This window comes from Aquarana catesbeiana, linkage group LG03, assembly GCF_042186555.1.
Source record: "Aquarana catesbeiana isolate 2022-GZ linkage group LG03, ASM4218655v1, whole genome shotgun sequence".
NCBI lineage: Eukaryota > Metazoa > Chordata > Amphibia > Anura > Ranidae > Aquarana > Aquarana catesbeiana.
Window position 1 is genome coordinate 728,855,713 of NC_133326.1, and position 21,531 is coordinate 728,877,243.

At 44.4% G+C, this 21,531-nt stretch overlaps 1 protein-coding gene across 1 annotated transcript in view; it reads left to right on the forward strand.

Moving 5' to 3' along the window:
• Positions 1 to 1,862: 1,862 nt before the first annotated feature.
• LOC141134388 (uncharacterized) overlaps positions 1,863 to 21,531 on the forward strand; it is a 52,903-nt gene continuing 33,234 nt past the window's right edge. Inside the window, exon 1 of the mRNA XM_073623953.1 lies at positions 1,863 to 3,550. Within this exon, the coding sequence (XP_073480054.1) occupies positions 1,959 to 3,550 (1,592 nt within the window). The 5' untranslated portion in view covers positions 1,863 to 1,958. The remainder of the gene's footprint in view (positions 3,551 to 21,531) is intronic.

Here is a 21,531-nt window from a genome sequence, read left to right on the forward strand (position 1 = left end):
AGGGAGTTTAACAAGACTCGTGGCCACTCATTAAAATGAGAAGAAAAGAGATTTAACCTTCAACCACGTAGAGGGTTCTTTACTGTAAGAGCAGCAAGGATGTGGAATTCCCTTCCACGGGCGGTGGTCTCAGCGGGGAGCATCTATAGTTTGAAGAAACTATTAGATAAGCACCTGAACGACAGCAACATACAGGGATATACAATGTAATACTGACATATAATCACACACATAGGTTGGACGTGATGGACTTGTGTCTTTTTTCAATCTCACCTACTATGTAACTATGTATATAACAAAAGTGGGCCAAATCTAACAACTAGAAAGGTAGAAGCTGTAAAGCCAGCAATTTTGCCAAGCTGCCATTGAGCCTCTGTGCATAGGGATGGCTGGTTTTGTGCTTTTTCTTCTGTTCCATCAGCTGGGGCAAAGAAACTTGCCTACTGAGGCTGAGTGCTAAAGCTTGAGATGGCAGAGAGGGGTTGGCAGCATCAGAACAAAGTTTAAGCCTACACATGCTCCTACTCATTGGAAGAGCCATAAGGCAAACATCTGACAATCCTTGAGGGACTCATCCTTATCGCTGGAGACTGCGGATGGGAAACCTTGTATAGTGGGATAGGAGGTGGAAAGGTATGAGCAAGAAGCAGAAGGAGTGTGGTTTTTCCTGCCAATGGCTGAAATATAGGAGCTGCTTCCAATGACCTGCATGATGAAAAGCAATGTGTCTCTTCATACATGTGGTACCCAAATGACCGACGGTATTCACAAGCTTGATAATCTTTAGGCAGAGGCTGAAAAGTTACTACAGTGCGGTCTACAGCACATGTGTAAAAAAAGTTCCACACCTGGCACCCATGGAACTCTTCTATCTGGTGGAATATGATGGTTGCTCCCTTGACTTTTATGAGACCTGCACTGGATGACATCCTGACACACTGATGTTGTGCCTCTACCTCACTCTCCTCCTCTGCTATATGCAGCACCCAAGGGCAGCCAGAGACAGTGGCGGCCCGTCCATTAGGGGCGCACAGGCGCCGCCCCCATCCATGCGTCCGGCCCCCTGATCTACATGCAGGACGCATGGATTCCAACAGTGGGGGTATTGAAGCAAATGTTTAGAGCCAGAGGCTCTAATAGACTTCAAATGAGGGTGGACGCAGAGCACTGACCCTCTCCCCTATTGTTTGTGGATTGTTTGCCGCCCCCCCAAAAACAAAACCACCAGCCGCCACTGGTCAGGGACCTTATTATCACTTCCCTGCTACTCAATACTGGAGCCAACGTGGCAGTAGGTCTCAGCTGTAGGTCTCAGCTGTAGGTCTCAGCTACGGGAACATGTGTGCCAATTGGTTCTCCCTTCCTTTTGTCACCCCTCTCTATGCTCCCCTTGCTCTCTCTCTCAACCTCAGATACAATTAATTGCCGTGCATCCTCTTGCAGAAAGTGAATGATACAGTGCTTCATTAACTCAACTGATTCCTCTGTGCCAATTGGCAGTCAATGACCCCTGTATCTGTGGATGAGGAGGAAGAACAGGGAGCTTTAGCAGCTACTGATAACTTCAAGCTATTCTATTCCTGGGAGACAGAGAAGGAGGATGATTATGAGTTGGTTAGCCATTCCACCACCTTATCTTTATCTCTCGATAAATAATGGGCTTGTGCCAGGGAAGAAAAGCACATGTACCCTGCCTCTAGATACTGCAGCCCTAATGTGGCCTGTGGATACAAATGCTGGAAGAAAGGCATTACATGCCGGTCCTCAAGTGGTTAAGTAGATTTTTATAACTGTACATGTACACAATCATGGGGCGTGTTTTAATCTGATATCAAATGGTTTATCATTAACAAACTGAGCTCTGAGCTCAGCCTCGCCCGGTGCAGAAAAGATGTGACCGGTTCAACTGCATTTCTAGTTCCAGAGACTTTTATTTCATTTCTCTTCTGCTGTCAGCGATGGCGTCTGGTGATCTGAGAGCTGAGCTGGAATGTTCTGTCTGTCTGAACATTTATACCGATCCTGTAACCCTGAAATGTGGTCACAACTTCTGCCGGGTCTGTATTGATCGTGTGCTGGATACACAGGGGGAGTCTGGAGGATATTCCTGTCCTGAATGTAGAGAGAAGTTTCCAGATCGTCCTGCACTGCACAGGAACATAACACTACGTAACATAGTGGAGACTTTCCTGTCTGCTCAGCCAGATCGGGAGGAGTCCGGGGTCTTCTGTACTTACTGTGTGGACTCTCCTGTACCTGCTGTTAGATCCTGTCTACACTGTGAGGTTTCTCTGTGTGAAAAACACCTGAGAGTCCACAAAAAGTCCCCAGAACACATCTTATGTGACCCCACCTTGTCCATGGAGAGCAGGAAATGCTCTGTCCATAAGGAAGTTTTGAAGTATTACTGCACTGAGGATGAGACCTGTATCTGTGTGACTTGTTCTATGATCGGAGGACATAAAGGACATGAGATGGAGTCACTAGATGAGGCTTCTGAGAAGAAGAAGGAGACACTGAGGAATGTTCTGCAGAAACTTCTGACAAAGAGAGAGGAGACAGAGGAAAGAGTCCAGAGTCTGCGGGAACACAGGAGGAAAGTAGAAGAAGAAGCAGCTGGTGACACCGAGAGAGTCACTGCCCTGTTTAGAGATCTCAGGAGACGTCTGCAAGACCTGGAGAGGAGAGCCCTGAGGGACATCTCCAGGCAGAAAGAGCGGGTCTTCCTCCTGATCCGGGATCTGGAAATAAAGAAGGAGGAACTGTCCAGGAAGATACGTCACATTGAGGAGCTGTGTAACATGACGGATCCACTGACTGTCTTACAGGAATCAGACACAGGTGACTTGTGTGATACTGAGGATGGAGATAATGAGGACAGAGAGAGACATGAGAAACTCCTCCATAATGGAGGGGGTCTGGATGTGGCGGGGGTCCTACACACAGGTTTATCTGATATAATAACAGAGGTAAATGTATACTTCTCTAGACCGGAGTCTGAAGACATATTACTGGATAGAAACACAGCTGGTCATTTTATAAAGATATTAGATGACAGGAAAACTGTATCCGGGTCATATACTAGCCTGGATCACCCAGAGACACCAGGGAGATTTCAGCGTTCCCCTCAGGTGTTGAGCAGTCAGATTTTCTCCTCAGGGAGACATTACTGGGAAGTGGATGTTGGGGGATCAAAGTCCTGGAGAGTCGGGGTATGTTACCCCAGTATAGAGAGGAGAGGATGGGGGGCATGCATAGGAGATAATAACAAGTCATGGGGATTGGACAGAACATACGATAAGTATTCTGTCAGACATGACAACAATGGGATCCCTTTATCTAGAAATCTCTCCAGTAACAAAGTCATGATATATCTGGATTATGAGGCCGGGCGGATCTCCTTTTATGATCTGTGTGACCCGATCCAACACCTCCACACCTTCACCACCACCTTCACTGAGCCCCTCCATGTTGTGTTACGGTTACGGAGAGGTTATATAAAGTTATGCGGGGGGGGATTAGGAGATGTGAGAACTCCACCCACAGTCTAGTGACATCACAGGGATGGGTGATGGGGATTGGTTCATTGATCAGCCAATGCTTGGAGGAAGTGGTGCCTCCTGGGAGAAGTATGAGGGCTGCCATTGTATAGAGGAGCCACCCTAAGATAGGAAGTGTGTCAGAAAATTCACCAAATTCCTTATCTTTATACTTGTTCCGGGTCAGAGACTGAGAGAGTATTGAAGGCAAAGCATCAACATGACAGCCAGGGAACTAGCATTCTCACAAGGAGAGTTTAGCAATGGCAGCCCCCATGATTCTCTCATGACAGGTGCCCTTTAAATGTAATTCATTATCTGAGACAATAATAACTGGCAGGTGTGTCTGGATTCCAGGGACAGTCCCAGGATTTGGAGGTTGGCCCCTGGAAATGTTGTCGATTTTAATATTATCTTGTACAGATCCTGGGATTTAGATTGTTAGATATTTTCTCTCTGAAAATTTTGCTGATTTTAATCATATTTTTATATATTTTTTATTGTGATTTGTATTACAGAGTCAGTTCACCTTCATGGTAATAATAATCGGTGACGGGTATTTTATTCCTCATTTTCCTGTTTCTATCAATGTCAGCAGTTTTCAGTCCTGGTAATACATGTCTCCTTCATACAGGACAGAATTATGGTAAATCTCTGGAAGATGTATGAGGAATAATAACATTGTCTCAATTCCTGTTAAAGCAGAACTCCGAGCTAAATACAAAATTAGATATAAATAGGAACTGTATTACCTGCCAAAGATTTGCATTTCTGTCCATCCAGTCCTGAGATTTACACAGCACAGTCCTGTCCGCCAGCGGTGAGTTCAGTAATACCTACAGGCCTTGTCCATCCCACAGCCTGTGATTGAACAGTGAAAAGAGAAGCAGCAGATTGATGAGCTCATCTCTTCATCACTCTGCTCTCTCCTCCTATCACTGTGTTACTTACACTAAAGCACATCTGATTGTTTCCTTGTTCTTCTTCTCCCTCCCCCAGTCTGAACTCTGCTGTACAGGGACTATGAGAGGCTGATACCAGGTCACATTCAGGTCCTTACACTGCTTGTATTTAGAGAAGACATTTAATGATGTATTCATGTATACAGAGCTGCCTTCATTTCTCTCTTCTATCTGCCCGGAGTTCAGCTTTACATGAGAGAAGTAAACCCCGACATTCTTAGAGAAGACACCCCGACATTCTCCTCCTCATTGCTTTCCTAATCCACTATATTACCAAAAGTATTGGGACGCCTGCCTTTACACGCGCATAAACTTGAATGGCATCGCTATTTTAACCCGTAGGGTTCAATATTGAGTTGGCCCACCCTTTGCAGCTATAACAGCTTCAGCTCTTTTGGGAAGGCCGTCCACAAGGTTTAGGAGTGTGTCTATGGGACTGTTAGACCATTCTTCCAGTGCATTTGTGAGGTCAGGCACTGATCTTGGATGAGAAGGCCTGGCTCGCAGTCTCCGCTCTAATTCATACCAAAGCTGTTCTATCAGGGTTGAGATCAGGACTCTGTGCAGGCCAGTCAAGTTCATCCGCCCCCAAACTCGCTCATCTATGCCTTTATGGGCCTTGCTTTGTGCACTGGTGCGCAGTCATGTGTTAACAGAAAGGGGCCATCCCCAAACTGTCCCCACAAAGTTGGGAGCATGAAATTGTCCAAAATGTCTTGGTATGCTGACGCCTTAAGAGTTCCCTTCACTGGAACTAAGGGGCCAAGCCCAATCCCTGAAAAACAACCCCCCACCATAATCCCCCCCCTCCACCAAAAGATTTGGACCAGTGCACAAAGCAAGGTCCATAAAGACATGGATGAACAAGTTTGGGGTGGAGGAACTTGTCCTGACCTCAACCCGATAGAACACCTTTGGGATGAATTCGAGTGGAGACTGTGAGCCAGGCCTTCTCAACCAACATCAGTGCCTGACCTCACAAATGATCTCCTGGAAGAATGATCAAACATTCCCATAGACACACTCCTAAACCTTGTGGACGGCCTTCTCAGAAGAGTTGAAGCTATCCTAGCAGCAAAGGGCGGAGCCAACTCAATATTGAACCCTACGACTAAGACTGGGATGCCATTAAGTACATGTGTGTGTAAAGGCAGGTGTCACAATACTTTTAGTAATATTGTGTATTTTGTTAGATTTTTTTCTCTGAATGTTTTTTCCTAAAGTCCCCATTTATATATAGAAATGTTCTTTTATCATATAGTGATAGGAAGTGATGAGGATTTAGTGTTATAGGGGAACAGCTGGACTGAGGATCAGTTAGAACTAGTATTGTCCATGTCTAAAGGGGTCCTGGGGAATCTTTATTTCATAGAAAATAATCCAGAGATAGATCTGCAGATCAGGGTCTGGATTGTGCTTGGCAGAAGAGCTGACAATCCACATCAGATCTCCCCCATGATAACCCCAGAGACATCAATCATCTGTTATAGTCATTCTGCTGTCCACCAGAGGACCTGATTAGGAATGTTCATGTTTCTATTGTTCGTGTTCTATTTCTATCACTGGAGTCATGTGATCAGTTCTGGTAATCATTTTTCGGATCTTTTATGACCCAATCATGTCTAGTAATTACAAGTGATTGTAAGGAATCGTATTGTATTGGAAGTGATTTCTTTTTAATAAATAGAGATGAAGCATTTCCTCAGATTGGGTTGTGTTGTGCTCACTATGATATGAGAAGTAGGGATGAGCTGAACACCCCCCTGTTCGGTCCGCAGCAGAACATGCGAACAGGCAAAAAATTTGTTCGAACACGCGAACACCGTTAAAGTCTATGGAACACGAACATGAATAATCAAAAGTGCTAATTTTAAAGGCGTATATGGAAGTTATTGTCATAAAAAGTGTTTGGGGACCCGGGTCCTGCCCCAGGGGACATGTATCAATGCAGAAAAAAGTTTTAAAAACGGACATTTTTTAGGAGCAGTGATTTTAATAATGCTTAAAGTGAAACAATAAAAGTGTAATATTCCTTTAAATTTCGTACCTGGGGGGTGTCTATAGTATGCCTGTAAAGGGGCGCATGTTTCCCATGTTTAGAACAGTCTGACAGCAAAATTACATTTCTAAAGGGAAAAATATTATTTAGAAGTACTCACGGTTATAATGAATTGTCAGTCCCGGCAATACACATAAAAGTTCATTGATAAAAACACATGGGATTCCCCCACAGTCCATTACCAGGCCCTTTGGGTCTGGTATAAATATTAAGGGGAACCCCGAACCAAAATTTAAAAAAAATTGCGCGGGGGTCCCCCCAAATTCCATACCAGGCCCTTCAAGTCTGGTATGGATATTAAGGGGAACTCCGCACCAATTTTTTTTTTAAAAATGGCGTGGGGTCCCTCTCAAATTCCATACCAGACCCTTCAGGTCTGGTATGGATTTTAAGGGGAACCCGACGCCAAAATTTTTTAAAACCTGGCAGGCCACAGGAAAAGAGGGGGGACGAGAGAGCACCCCCCTCCTGAACCATACCAGGCCACATGCCCTCAACATGGGGAGGGTGCTTTGGGGTAGCCCCCCAAAGCACCTTGTCCCCATGTTGATGGGGACAAGGGCCTCATCCCCACAACCCTTGCCTGGTAGTTGTGGGGGTCTGCGGGCAAAGGGCTTATCGGAATATGGAAGCCCCCTTTAACAAGGGGACCCCCAGATTCCGGCCTTCCCCTGTGTGAAATGGTAACGGGATACAAATGTACTCCTACCATTTCACAAAAAAGTGTGAAAATGGTAAAAATGACAAGACACGACTTGGGGACAAGTCCTTTATTAAAAAATAAAAAAATTAAAATGTCCCACGTTGTCTTCTTCTTCTTCTCTTGTCCCCCCAACGGACCGAAAAAGAAAAAAAAAACCCTGCACGCCGACAGCAATCCCCCTCCGTGGGAGGCACCCGCCATAATGACCATCCTCTCAGGTGGCAGTTCTTTTATAACTGAGGGCGGGCCCACACGGTGACCCCGCCCCCCTCTGACACATGAGGACATCCCTATGGCTTCCCCGTAGCGTCAGAGGTGGGAGAACCGGGTGGCCCCGCCCCCTTTGACACTACGGGGAAGCCATAGGGATGTCCCTGTGTGTCAGAGGGGGTGGGATTACCTGGGGAAATCACCGTATGGCCCTGCCCTCAGTTATAAAAGAACTGTCACCTGCGAGGATGCATCATACGGCGGGTGCCTCCCATGGAGGCGGGTCGGTGCAGCCTTTTTTTTTTTTTTTTTAGGTCCATCGCTGAGCAAGAGAAGAAGAAGAAGACTTTGTGGGACAGTTTTATTTTTTAATTTTTTAATAAAGGACTTGTCCCCAAGCCGTGTCATTTTTACCATTTTGACACTTATTTTGTGAAATGGTAGGGGTACATTTGTACCCCCAGCAACAAACAGTAAACCTAGTGCGCAAAAACCACACTCTCTATTGACACGGGAAGCTGCCAACATAGAGGAGTATACTCACAAAACTCAAGGCAAATCTAAAATAATTGAATATGTGGCGCTACCTCATCTAGAATATGATAACAAATAAAAAGGTGTATAAAAAATATTCCAAAATAGAATAAACTAGACAATCTTCAAAATAGCATAAAAACAAGATAAATAACAATGGCAAAAATAAATGTGCAAAACAGATGATGATATATGACGTGACCTCACTAATAAAGGTGCATAAGTGCATAGGATGAACAATATTAAAAATAAAATAAATGACGCTGCCTTATCTAAATAAATAGTGACAGATGATAAAAGGAACAATATTCAATTCATGTGAATATAAGCAACAGTCCTCACTGTGACGTGCAATAATAAAGTGAATAGCAATATCTCACCAATGAAAGTGCAATGTGCATAAATAGCAATGTAGGACAATAAACCAATTATGGCTCCTCCCTGACGCGTTGCATCACACCACACGTGACTTTATCAAAGGGTATAGGAGTCAGGTGTCGAATAGCCAGTATACATAGTGACGAGCGCTGCCAACGCAGCAGCAGATCATTAAGACAATTACATATATATTGCAGACAACCTGAAACATCTCCGAGGAACATACAAATTGTACAAAAATATTAAGGATATTATATACATAATCAGTACCAATTCTAATGTGGATCCATCTCAGAAATACACATGGGAAAAATATTAAAAGAAAAAAAGTTAAAAAAGTTACAATATAAAACTCAGTGACATGCTCCATCTAGTGGTGGATGAATAAAAATACCATCTAATGAAGATTAAAGGGGAGTCAAGGACGCCATCTAATGGTAAAAAAGGAGAAGGTCATCCCAATCTTCATATGATATAGATCAACAAAAACTACTAACTAAACAAAGGGGAAGAACCACAGACGCTATCCAATGATAAGTAAAAGGAAGGTGAGCCTTATCTTAATGCAATTTGAAATATGAATCAACAAAGACTACTAACCAGTAGACTGCATAGACAAATATGCCACTCACATATAACACATATGATATTCACAGCTATAATGATGACCAATAAAAGATATCTAGGTTGATAACACACAAAAAAACAATGTTGAAGATAAAACACTGTTTAAAATTAATAAAAAAGATGGCAGAGATAATGTCCTACTAAATGAGTCTCCTATCCTATCTAAAACAAGACGTGCCTAATGACAAACTAGTGTATGAGGCGTCCTTTACCAAAGAAGTAAGGTAACCACAACCCTACATCTACAATACCATCATAGCTTAAAAATTAGAAATAAAACAATTAAGGTTGAATTCTATTTTGTGTCCTAGTCATAGATCCACCTCGACTCAGTTCGACTAATCTTAATAATTTTGTTATCTCCCCTCCAATGTGGTTTGTATTTTTCTATGCCACATATTTATAATGATGAGGGATCACTGTTATGGTATTTTGCAAAATGTCTGGATAGGCTATGCTTGTCAAAACTTTTTTTGATGTTTTGCACATGTTCCCTCAACCTCTTCCATAGTGCTCTCTTGGTCCTGCCAATACATTGAATTCGGCAGGGACATTCCAATAAATAGACAAGTCCTTCACTACGGCATGATATAAAATCTTCTATTGGATAGCTCTGTAGTGTCACAGTTGAAGTAAAATTCAATTTCTTCTTTTTATTTTCTTTCGTATGTCGACATGCATAGCAATTTTTGCATGGATAGTATCCCTTTCCCTCAAAGAAAGAAAACTTATATCCAAAATATTCTTAGCCATCCGGTCCCTTAAAGTCGGAGCTCTTCTGTACACAAATTTAGGTCTTTCTGGGAGGACATTACTCAAATGTCGATCTGTCCTAATGATGTCCCAATGCTTTTTAAAAATTCTCTCAATTTGTTTATACTGGGCATTAAAATCCATGATGATTAGGGTGCACACGTGTCCCGGATTGCCCGGGACATTCCCGCAATTGGCAGGTCTGTCCCGGGTCCCGGGCACCTTCATTCCGGGACAATACAGTGTCCCGGAATGGAATTGACAGAGCGAGCAAACCCCGCTATAGCGCTGGTGCTCTCTGCCTCCAGCTCCACCTAATACTCTGCTCACTGGTTGCTATAGCCGCCTGAGGTCTGTTCTAAGCTTATATTATGTGTGTATGTAGATAGACAGAAGAGGGACAGGGACAGTTATCAGGAAAAGGGTAAAAAGTGCCCCCCCAGCACGTTTCTGACACCTTTCTAGCACAAGTGTAAGAGGGGGTCTGTACTGTGGGGGGTTCTCTACTTAGTGGGGGGTCTGTACTGTACTACTGTGGGGGGGTCTGTACTTAGTGGGGGGTTCTGTACTTAGGGGGGTCTATACTGATGGAGAAGGGGTCTGTATTTAGTGGGGGGGTCTATACTGAGGGGGAAGTCTGTACTGAGGTGGGGAATCTATACTTGATGGAGGGGGTCTTTACTGAGGGAGGGGGTCTATAGTTAGTGGGGGGGTCCATACTGAGGGAGGGGGCCTATAGTTAGTGGAGGAGGGTCCGTACTGAGGGAGGGGGCCTATACTTAGTGGAGAGGGGGGTCCGTACTAAGGGAGGGGGCCTATAATTAGTGGAGGGGGGTCCGTACTGAGGGAGGGGGTCTATAGTTAGTGGAGGGGGGTCCATACTGAGGGATAGGGTCTATAGTTAGTGGGGGGGTCTGTACTGGGGGAGGGGGGTCTATACTTAGTGGAGAGTGGGGTCCGTACTGAGGGAGGGGGTCTATAGTTAGTGGGGGGTCCGTACAGAGGGAGGGGGCCTATACTTAGTGGAGAGGGGAGTCCGTACTGAGGGAGGGGGTCCGTACTGAGGGAGGGGGCCTATAGTTAGTGGGGGGTCCATACTGAGGGAGGGGGCTTATACTTAGTGGAGAGGGGGCCAGACTGAGGGAGGGGGTCTACAGTTAGTAGAGGGGGGTTTTTACTGAGGGAGGGGGGTCTATACTGAAGGAAGGGGGTATATACTTAGTGGAGAGGGGGGTTCGTACTGAGGGAGGGGGTCTATAGTTAGTGGGGGGTCCATACTGAGGGGGGGTCTATAGTTAGTGGGGGGTCCGTACTAAGGGAGGTGGCCTATACTTAGTGGAGAGGGGGGTCCGTACTGAGGGAGGGGGCGTATAATTAGTGGAGGGGGGTCCGTACTGAGGGAGGGGGTCTATAGTTAGTGGAGGGTCGGTCCGTACTGTGGAAGGGGGTCTATAGTTAGTGGAGGGGTCTGTACTGAGGGAGGGGGCCTATACTTAGTGGAGAGGGGGGTCCGTACTGAGGGAGGGGGTCCGTACTGAGGGAGGGGGCCTATAGTTAGTGGGAGGGTTCCGTACTGAGGGAGGGGGGCTATACTTAGTTGAGAGGGGGCCGGACTGAGGGAGGGGGTCTACAGTTAGTAGAGCGGGGTCCGTACTGAGGGAAGGGGGTCTGTACTAAGGGAGGGGAGTGTATTATTACAATGTAATAATAGAAATACATTTCAAGCAGGGTATTCAAGTGCTAAAACCAGCCATTCACCCGACAAATCACTCGCCGCCGAAATCCCGCCAACCCCGAAACTACATTCAACACAACCCCCCCCCCCCCCCCGTTCCTTGGCAAAATTGTCCCTGAATGACAGTTTGGAAATGTGGTCACCCTAATGATGATAGGTATACTATCTTGATGAACTATATTTTTATTGCTGTCCTGTATTAATACATCTCTATCCAGTGATGCGACATCACATATTTTCTCTTTAATAAACTCTGCCTGGTACCCCTTTTTAACAAATCTCTCTCCAATCATTTTTGCTTGTTCGAGGAACGCTTCTTTTGTAGTGCAATTCCGCCTTAATCTAATCAGTTGACCCTTGGGTATGTTGTCTAACCATAGGGAGTGATGACAGCTGTCAAGGGGTAGGTAACTGTTCCTGTCAACGGTTTTGAAATAAGTCTGAGTCATCACTTTATTTCCTTCTTTTCTTATTTCTAAGTCTAGAAAATTGATTTTCTCATCACTTATTTGCCAAGTGAGTTTTATGTTTTTATTATTGGTATTAAGATTGAAGCAGAAATCCAACAGGCTTTCTCTATTCCCACTCCAAATTACTACAATGTCGTCTATATACCGTTTGAATAGTATCAGCTGATATGGTGTATTATTATAAAGTGCTTCCTCTTCCCATTCTGACATATACAAATTGGCAACACTGGGTGCATTAGGAGTCCTCATAATTGGTTTATTGTCCTACATTGCTATTTATGCACATTGCACTTTCATTGGTGAGATATTGCTATTCACTTTATTATTGCACGTCACAGTGAGGACTGTTGCTTATATTCACATGAATTGAATATTGTTCCTTTTATCATCTGTCACTATTTATTTAGATAAGGCAGCGCCATTTATTTTATTTTTAATATTGTTCATCCTATGCACTTATGCACCTTTATTAGTGAGGTCACGTCATATATCATCATCTGTTTTGCACATTTATTTTTTGCCATTGTTATTTATCTTGTTTTTATGCTATTTTGAAGATTTTCTAGTTCATTTTATTTTGGAATATTTTTTATACACCTTTTTATTTGTTATCATATTCTAGATGAGGTAGCGCCACATATTCATTCATTTTACATTTGTACCCCGTTACCATTTCACACAGGGGGAAGGCCGGGATCTGGGGGTCCCCTTGTTAAAATTCCGATAAGCCCCCTGCCCGCAGACCCCCACAACCACCGGGCAAGAGTTGTGGGGATGAGGCCCTTGTCCCCATCAACATGGGGACATACTCCCCATGTTGAGGGCATGTGGCCCGGTACAGTTCAGGAGGGGGGCCGCACTCTCGTCCCCCTCTTTTCCTGCGGCCTGCCAGGTTGCGTGCTCAGATAAGGGTCTGGTATGGATTTTTGAGGGGACCCCAACGCCATTTTTTTAAAATTTTGGCGTGGGGTTCACCTTAAAATCCATACTAGACCATAAGTGTCTGGTATGGATTTTGAGGGGGACCCCCCACACCATTTTTTTTTAGTTTGGCGCAGGGTTTCCCTTAATATTCATACCAGACCTGAAGGGCCTGGTAATGGACTGTGGGGGAATCCCATGCCATTTTTTTCAATGACTTTTATCTGTATTGCCGAGACCCGACAATTCATTATAGCCGCAAGTAGTTTTAAATTACTTTTTTCCTTTAGAAATGTCATTTTGTGCAGGGACTGTTCTAAGCACGGGAAACATGCGCTACTTTACAGGCATACTATAGACACCCCCCAGGTACGATATTTAAAGGAAAATTACACATTTATTGTTTCACTGTAAGCATTATTAAAATCACTGCTCCCGAAAAAAAACGAACATTTTTAAAACTTTTTTTGCATTGATACACCCGGGTCCCCAAACACTTTTTACGACAATAACTTGCATATTAACCTTTAAAATTAGCACTTTTGATTTCTCCCATAGACATTTAAAGGGTGTTCTGCGGCTTTCGAATTTGCCGCAAACACCCCAAATTGTTCGCTATTCGGCGAACGGGCGAACAGCCAATGTTCGGGTCGAACATGAACATAAAGCTCAACCGTAGTACCATGTGATCACTGAGACCAACAGGGCTGTCTTTATCGTGAGGCAAATGGGGAAGCTGCCCCGGCCCAGTCACTGTTTTCGGGCCCAAAACAGCTGCCCCTGGAGCCCACGCTGCCTGAATATTGGGGGCTGCCCCATGCCCCACGATGCCACTGTCTTCGAGGCAGCAGTAGTCCACAGAGAGCAGGGGAGGGGGTGGGACCGGAGCACTACTGACTTTCAGACCCCGCCCCGATGCAGTCTGTGTGGTCAGGAGAAGGCTGAGGCTGCAGGTGCTGCTAAGAAACGGGTCAAGTTTGGAGTAGGAGCCGCAGCACTGAGATCCCCGCTCTGGGCACTGATGGACACTGATAGGCTGCACTGATGGACACTGATAGGCTGCACTTATGAGGTGGCACTGATGGACACTGATTGTGGACTGATAGGTTGCACTGGTGGGCACTGATTGGCACTGATAGGCTGCACTGATGGGCACTGATGAGGTGGAACTGATGGATACTGATGGGCTGCACTTGTGGGCACTGATAAACACTGATTGGCACTAATAGGCTGCACTTGTGGGAACTGATGAGGCTGCACTGATGGACACTGATAGGCTGCACTGGTGAGCACTGATGAGGTGGCACTGATGGATACTGATGGGCACTGATAGGCTGAATTGATGGACACTGATGGGCTGCACTGATGGGCACTGATGGGGTGGCACATATGGACACTGATGGGCTGCACTGGTGGGCACTGATGGGTACTGATGAGGCTGATCTGATGGACACTGATAGGCTGCACTGGTGGGCACTTATTTACACTGATTGGTACTAATGGGCTGCACTAATGGGACTACACTGATGGGCACTGATGAGCCTGGACTAATGGGCACTGATAGGCTGCACTGATGATGCTGCACTAATGGGCTGCACTGATGAGGCTGCACTAATGGGACTGCACTGATGAGGCTGCACTAATGGGACTGCACTGATGGGCACTGATGAGGCTGGACTAATGGGCACTGATAGGCTGCACTGATGACGCTGCACTAATGGGCACTGATTAGACTGCACTGATGGGCCCTGATGAGGCTGCACTGATGGGCACTGATATGCTGCACAGATAAGCACTGATGAGGCTGCACTGATGGACATTGATAAGACTTCACTGATGAAACTGCACTGATGGGCACTGATGAGGCTGCATTGATGAAATTGCACTGATGAGGCTGCACTGATGAGGCAACACAGATAAGCTACACTGATGGGTCGCACTGATGAGGCTGCACTGATGGGCACTGACATTGATGGGCACTGATATTCTGCACTGATGTACACAGAAATGCTGATGAGGCTGCACTGATCAGTGTAAATGTCCGTCACAGAAAAGCTACTTTTTGGCTTCCCTTTTCTCAAACAGTGACAGCGCTGAGGAAAGGAAATGCCGATAACCAACATATATTTGTTATCAGATGTGATTGGACACAGCTGATCACATAGTAAAGAACCTTCATCATTGGCTCTTTACTGTGATCTGTAATGCCCTGTCTCCAAGGGACACAACTCACCACCGATTGCCGTGCTGCACATCAAGAATGGGAGGATGTCATATGATGTCCTCCAAGAACAAGAGCCATCCCTCCCGCCTGTCATTGTACCGTAGGCTGGGTGGGAACCAATTAAATGTTGCTGATGTACAATAGATCTAAATGTGGGAGCATCCAAATTGCAGGCAAAATATTTCACTGAGAGAAGTGTTCCTCTCTATTGTCATCTCTTAGATGTGGATGTCCAAGTCTTATTTTATCCTAAGGCTTAAAGTGGCTGTAAAGGGTGACAATGTTTTACCTTCATGCATTCAATGTGCACAAGAGCCTCTGTTCTCCCAGGTCTCTCCCTTTGCCATTGGCTGCCACTGCTGTCAATCACAGCCAGTGAGGAGGGAGTGGGGACGGGACTGAGCCATACTCTGTAGGTCCCCTTGGCGGGGGGGCCCGAGAAAATGTTTGCCCAGGGTCCAGTCAATATTAAAGATGGCCCTGGTGACCAATCACAACGATAACACTTGTAAACAAAGGCTGCATGTTATAGCCCAGCCTTTGCTCTGTTTCCTCTCACAACGATTGGCACTCGGCACTATAGGAAACCCTCATTGTGTACAAAAAAATCATCACCAGATTACCAGTTCGGTGTCACTATGGTGACATTGTACTGCTGTGGCTAGAGATATCAGACTGGTTGCTTTGATATCATTGTATGCCAGTACAGTCAGCCAGTGTCTCTGATCACCACACTGTCAGCACACCACACCAGTGCAGCCATCAACGGTATTCCTGATCACCAACACACCAGTCCCAGTGTCACCACACAGTGTAGCCATCAACAGTGTTCCCGATCACCATAACACCAGTCCCAGTGTCATCAGACCAGTGTAGCCATCAACAGTGTTACCATATACCACCACACCAGTACCAGTGTCACCAGACCAGTATAGCCGTCAACAGTGTTACCGTATACCACCACACCAGTACCAGTGTCACCAGACCAGTGCAGCCAGTCACAGTGTCCTTGATCACAGTACACCAGTCCCAGTGTCATCAGACCAGTGCAGCCAGTCACAGTGTCCCTGATCACAGTACACCAGTCCCAGTGTCATCAGACCAGTGTGACCATCAACAGTGTTCCCGATCACCAACACACCAGTCCATAGGTGTGCGCAGCCTATCGCATTAGGGTGTGTACCCCAAAGCGCAAACACATATCTGTGCATGTGTGTATATACAGTATTGTGCATATATTGTGTACAGTTGCAATAAAAAAGTATGTGAACAAGATATAAATAATAGATTATGCGGCGCTTACTAAATAAACCATGAAACAAATAAAAAATATAAAAAATTGTAAGAGACAAAATCAAATGGAGATTCAAGTGGGAGAATCCATAAGGATGATGCGTCCTAACATTTATCTTCCATCAAAAATGTGTAACCAAAGATTATAAAACCAATGTTACATCAATAAATGGAACAAGAATAACCCACTCGGGAACTAACAAATAAAGTCCTTATAAGAGGGTCAATACTGTCTATGAGATAAATAAATCCTTACATCTGATAAGTGAAAGGAATAATATAAATAATCTTCCTAAGGCAGACTGGAAGACTATACCATAATAAGGGCAAAAATAGAAAAGTGCATAATACATGTGCATAATAGAAATGTGTGGAAAAAATTATTAAACACAATGAATAGAAATGGTGAATCGCACTAAAAACGCATGTCACAATAATAAGTGCAAATAAAGTGCTGATGTGCAATCAGTGCAAAAGCAAACTACAGTTGCAGGATAAACAGTAAAAAAAGGTGTACTCCACGTGAACAAATAAGCAAAGATGTGGATTAAGAAATGAAAAAGTAATAAATAACGAATAACATAAATAATGGAATCCGCTGATTTTCAGGACAAAGTGCTTGATGCTAAAAAGTGTAACAAAGAGATAAATAAAAAAATCCCACAAAAAATGAATAAATATAAAAAGTGAAAAAATATTGGTAAAAAGTCCCATAGACGGTGCAATTAAATCGTGACAACCTCAATTCAATATGTGAGAAAACAGTTCATCAACAATTTCCAGTGCCACCTTCAACCAATCTCCAATTGTGGAAAACTGTGGTCCCCCCAGCCTCTCACCTCAAGGCAGAACGAAATAAGCCCTGCTGACAGGTAGAGTGAATCCAATCCGTTCGGCAGCCCCCTCAATTGTACCTCTCCTATGGATCTCCTGCCTTTCCACCAAATTTTTTTCTCTCAGGGCGCCCCAGGTTCTCAGCCAAACAATTGATGAATCATATAAAAAAGGGGAGGAAGGACTCCATGGTGCAGTATTTCAAAGCTAATATGTTTTATAAAAGTAATGCACTTACATTAAAATCATACAAAACGAGCACATCACTGCTAGTGCTTCCCGATCCCGGCCGTGATCGGAAAGCCAAACGTCACCTGCCTCTCTTCTCTGACGCGTTGCGTCACTGATCACGTGACTTTCTCAAAGGGTATAGAGACGGGTGCACGATGGTGACTCATATAGCAGGGCGGTTTCCATAGTAACCCTGCTCCTCATGTATAAAGCAAAAAAATCAAAATAACAACATTCCTTTTCATATAATAAAAGCAAAATCTGTCCTAATAGTATAATAGAATGTTAAAAATAATAAATAAAATCGCATCAGAATGGTATATAATAATGAAATGTAATAGCACCATCTAGTGGGCAATCTAATAAATCCATCTAAACTCAAAAACAATCACATGGAATAACATATGCTCATAACATAAACCTGCCATCTAGTGGACAATTATTTTATTGCTTCAAAACAGTGTAATAAACTAGAATAGAAGGTTCATTTATAAAAAAATACCTGGCTCTAAAAAAAAAAAAAAAAAATCAGACTAAAGCAGCCATATATTACTCTTCAAAAAGAAATGGCTAGCTCAAATTAATTAATAAATAGATACTAAAACTCATCATGATAACAAAATCAAATGTTTAAACTAGAACCAAAACAATTGATTTCATGATGAAAGCACATCATAAAATAAAACCAGCCATCAAATGGATACTTGGAAATTAATGTTTTGCCAGAAGGGTGATGACTAAATCATCTCATTCGTTAACATAGGGGAAGGTGCAAGACAAAGAATACAATCATTAGGAGTAGGGATGAGCTTCGAGCTTCGTGTTCGAGTCAAACCCATTTTCGACTCGAACATCATGTGTTCGGTCGTTTGCCGAATTACGAACGATATGGGCCGTTCGCGCTAAATTCGAGTGGCTCATCACGGCCCATAATTCACTGCGGCATTGCAGTGCATTCCTGGCTGATGATTGGCCAAGCATGCACTATGACCTGCATGCTTGGCCAATCGCAGCGCCATCTGAACAGAGAGCCGTAATTGGCCAAAGCCAAGGAGGCTTTGGCCAATTATGGCTCAGGGGATTTAGTACACGCCCCACACTATATAAGGCCGCCTGCACGGCGGCCCTGTGTAGTGTGTTTTGGCGTTCAGACAGAGATAGAGATAGAAGGAGACAGACAGTGTCATTTGATTTAAGTTAGATAGAGTAGGCAGGCGAGTCAGTTAGCTGCAGTTACAGTGTATATATATGCATCCCAGGTGTTGTATGTATATATATATATATATATATATACCGTATTTACCGGCGTATAACACGCACCCCAAGTTTAGGAGGGAATTTTAAGGAAAAAAACTCTCCAGTGCAGAATTGTCATTGCAGCCTTGCCCCAGTGTCCATTGCAGCCTTGTCAGTGCAGCTTTGCAGCCTTGTTATTGCAGCCATGTCAGTGCAGCCATGTCAGTGCAGCCTTGCCCCAGTGCAGCTTTGCCCCAGTGCAGCTTTGCCCCAGTGCAGCTTTGCCCCAGTGCAGCCTTGCCCCAGTGCAGCCTTATGTGATCGTCGCGATCCCTGCTGACATACAGAGCTGTGTGTAAATTCAAATATGGCGCCGAGACTGCAGGGACTCGGCGGAGCCGAGATACACATACCCGAGAGTCCTCGGCTTTTCTCAGCACCGAGAAAAGCCGAGGACTCTCGGGTATGTGTATCTCGGCTCCGCCGAGTCTCTGCAGTCTCGGCGCCATATTTGAACTTACACACGGCTGTGTATGTTGGCGGCGATCGCGGCAATCGCCGCTATCGCTCCGATCGCTCCGATCACTCAAAATTGGCGGGGATTGGCCTATAACACGCACCCATGATTTTCCCCTGATTTTCAGGGGAAAAAAGTGCGTGTTATATGCCGATAAATATGGTATATATATATACACTGTATTCAGTTTAGCTAGATCCTGTTCTTCTCTTCCTAATATATTGACAGACAGGCAGGTGTTTTTACAGTATTTCTAGTTACTGTACTGTGTACCCTGCACAGTCTCACCTACAGTATAGCTACCTGCAGCCAGGTGCTTGTGTAGGCTCTTTGAAGTATTTCCAGTTACTGTACTGTGTACCCTGCACAGTCTCACCTACAGTATAGCTACCTGCAGCCAGGTGCTTGTGTAGGCTCATTGAAGAATTTCCAGTTACTGTACTGTGTACCCTGCACAGTCTCACCTACAGTATAGCTACCTGCAGCCAGGTGCTTGTGTAGGCTCTTTGAAGTATTTCCAGTTACTGTACTGTGTACCCTGCACAGTCTCACCTACAGTATAGCTACCTGCAGCTAGGTGCTTGTGTAGGCTCATTGAAGAATTTCCAGTTACTGTACTGTGTACCCTGCACAGCCTCACCTACAGTATAGCTACCTGCAGCCAGGTGCTTGTGTAGGCTCTTTGAAGTATTTCTAGTTACTCTACTGTGTACCCTGCACCGTCTCACCTACAGTATAGCTACCTGAAGGCAGGTGCTTGTGTAGGCTCATTGAAGTATTTCCAGTTACTGTACTGTGTACCCTACACAGCCTCATCTACAGTATAGCTACCTGCAGCCAGGTGCTTGTGTAGGCTCTTTGAAGTATTTCTAGTTACTGTACTGTGTACCCTGCACAGTCTCACCTGCAGTATAGCTACCTGCAGCCAGGTGCTTGTGTAGACTCTTTGAAGTATTTCCAGTTACTGTACTGTGTACCCTACACAGCCTCATCTACAGTATAGCTACCTGCAGCCAGGTGCTTGTGTAGGCTCTTTGAAGTATTTCTAGTTACTGTACTGTGTACCCTGCACAGTTTCACCTACAGTATAGCTACCTGAAGACAAGTGCAGGTCTTATCATACTAATAATACTACAGGCAGGCAGTTGATTCTGCTAGCTGCAGTATACTTGGTATATATATACATCCCAGTTTTGTGCAGCTACATCTCACTGCAGGCCAATAGTATGTCTGGAATAGGGATGAGCTTCGAGTTCGAGTCAAACTCATGTTCGACTCGAACATCGGCTGTTCGCCATTTCGCCGAACAGCGAACAATTTGGGGTGTTCGTGGCAAATTCGAATGCCGCAGAACACCCTTTAAAAGTCTATGGGAGAAATCAAAAGTGCTAATTTTAAAGGCTTATATGCATGGTATTGTCATAAAAAGTGTTTGGGGACCTGGGTCCTGCCCCAGGGGACATGTATCAATGCAAAAAAAGTTTTAAAAACGTCCGTTTTTTCGGGAGCATGGATTTTAATAATGCTTAAAGTCAAACAATAAAAGTGTAATATTCCTTTAAATTTCGTGCCTGGGGGGTGTCTATAGTATGCCTGTAAAGGGGCGCATGTTTCCCGTGTTTAGAACAGTCTGACAGCAAAATTACATTTCAAAGGAAAAAAGTCATTTTATAACTACTCGCGGCTATACTGAATTGCCGGCCCGACAATACACATAAAAGTTCAATGATAAAAACGGCATGGGAATTCCCCACAGGGAAACCCCAAACCAAAATTTAAAAAAAAAAAGACGTGGGGGTCCCCCAAAATTCCATACCAGGCCCTTCAGGTCTGGTATGGATATTTTTAAATTTAAGATTTTTATTGTATTTTATGAAGAGAAAAAGAATACAGAAACATCGCCAATTGGGCATACCCTGGCGTCTTAACATATATATAAACGGCAATGAGGGAAAAGCTTATTTAAGTGTAACCTTTATCGATCTATTTCAAGAACAATCGATAAGTATTAAGTAAACGATCATACTACAGAAAACTATGGTAGCATACAGTAATCCTGTAACAATAAGCTAAGTACTGAGGGGGTGGACACTTGTGTGCAACCTAAGTAATGGTATAACAATGTGAACTGTAAAAAGTTTCATAACAAGATGTCCGTGAGACTACAGTAAGGAAAGGAAGCTGGTGTAGAATCCAGCCAAGCTAAGGGTAGAACTGTTACGACAGTGGTGTACTTCTAGAGTCCAAAATCCAAGGATGCCAGTTTCTATTAAAGCGCTTAGTGGACATGTTGGCCTTGGCAAAA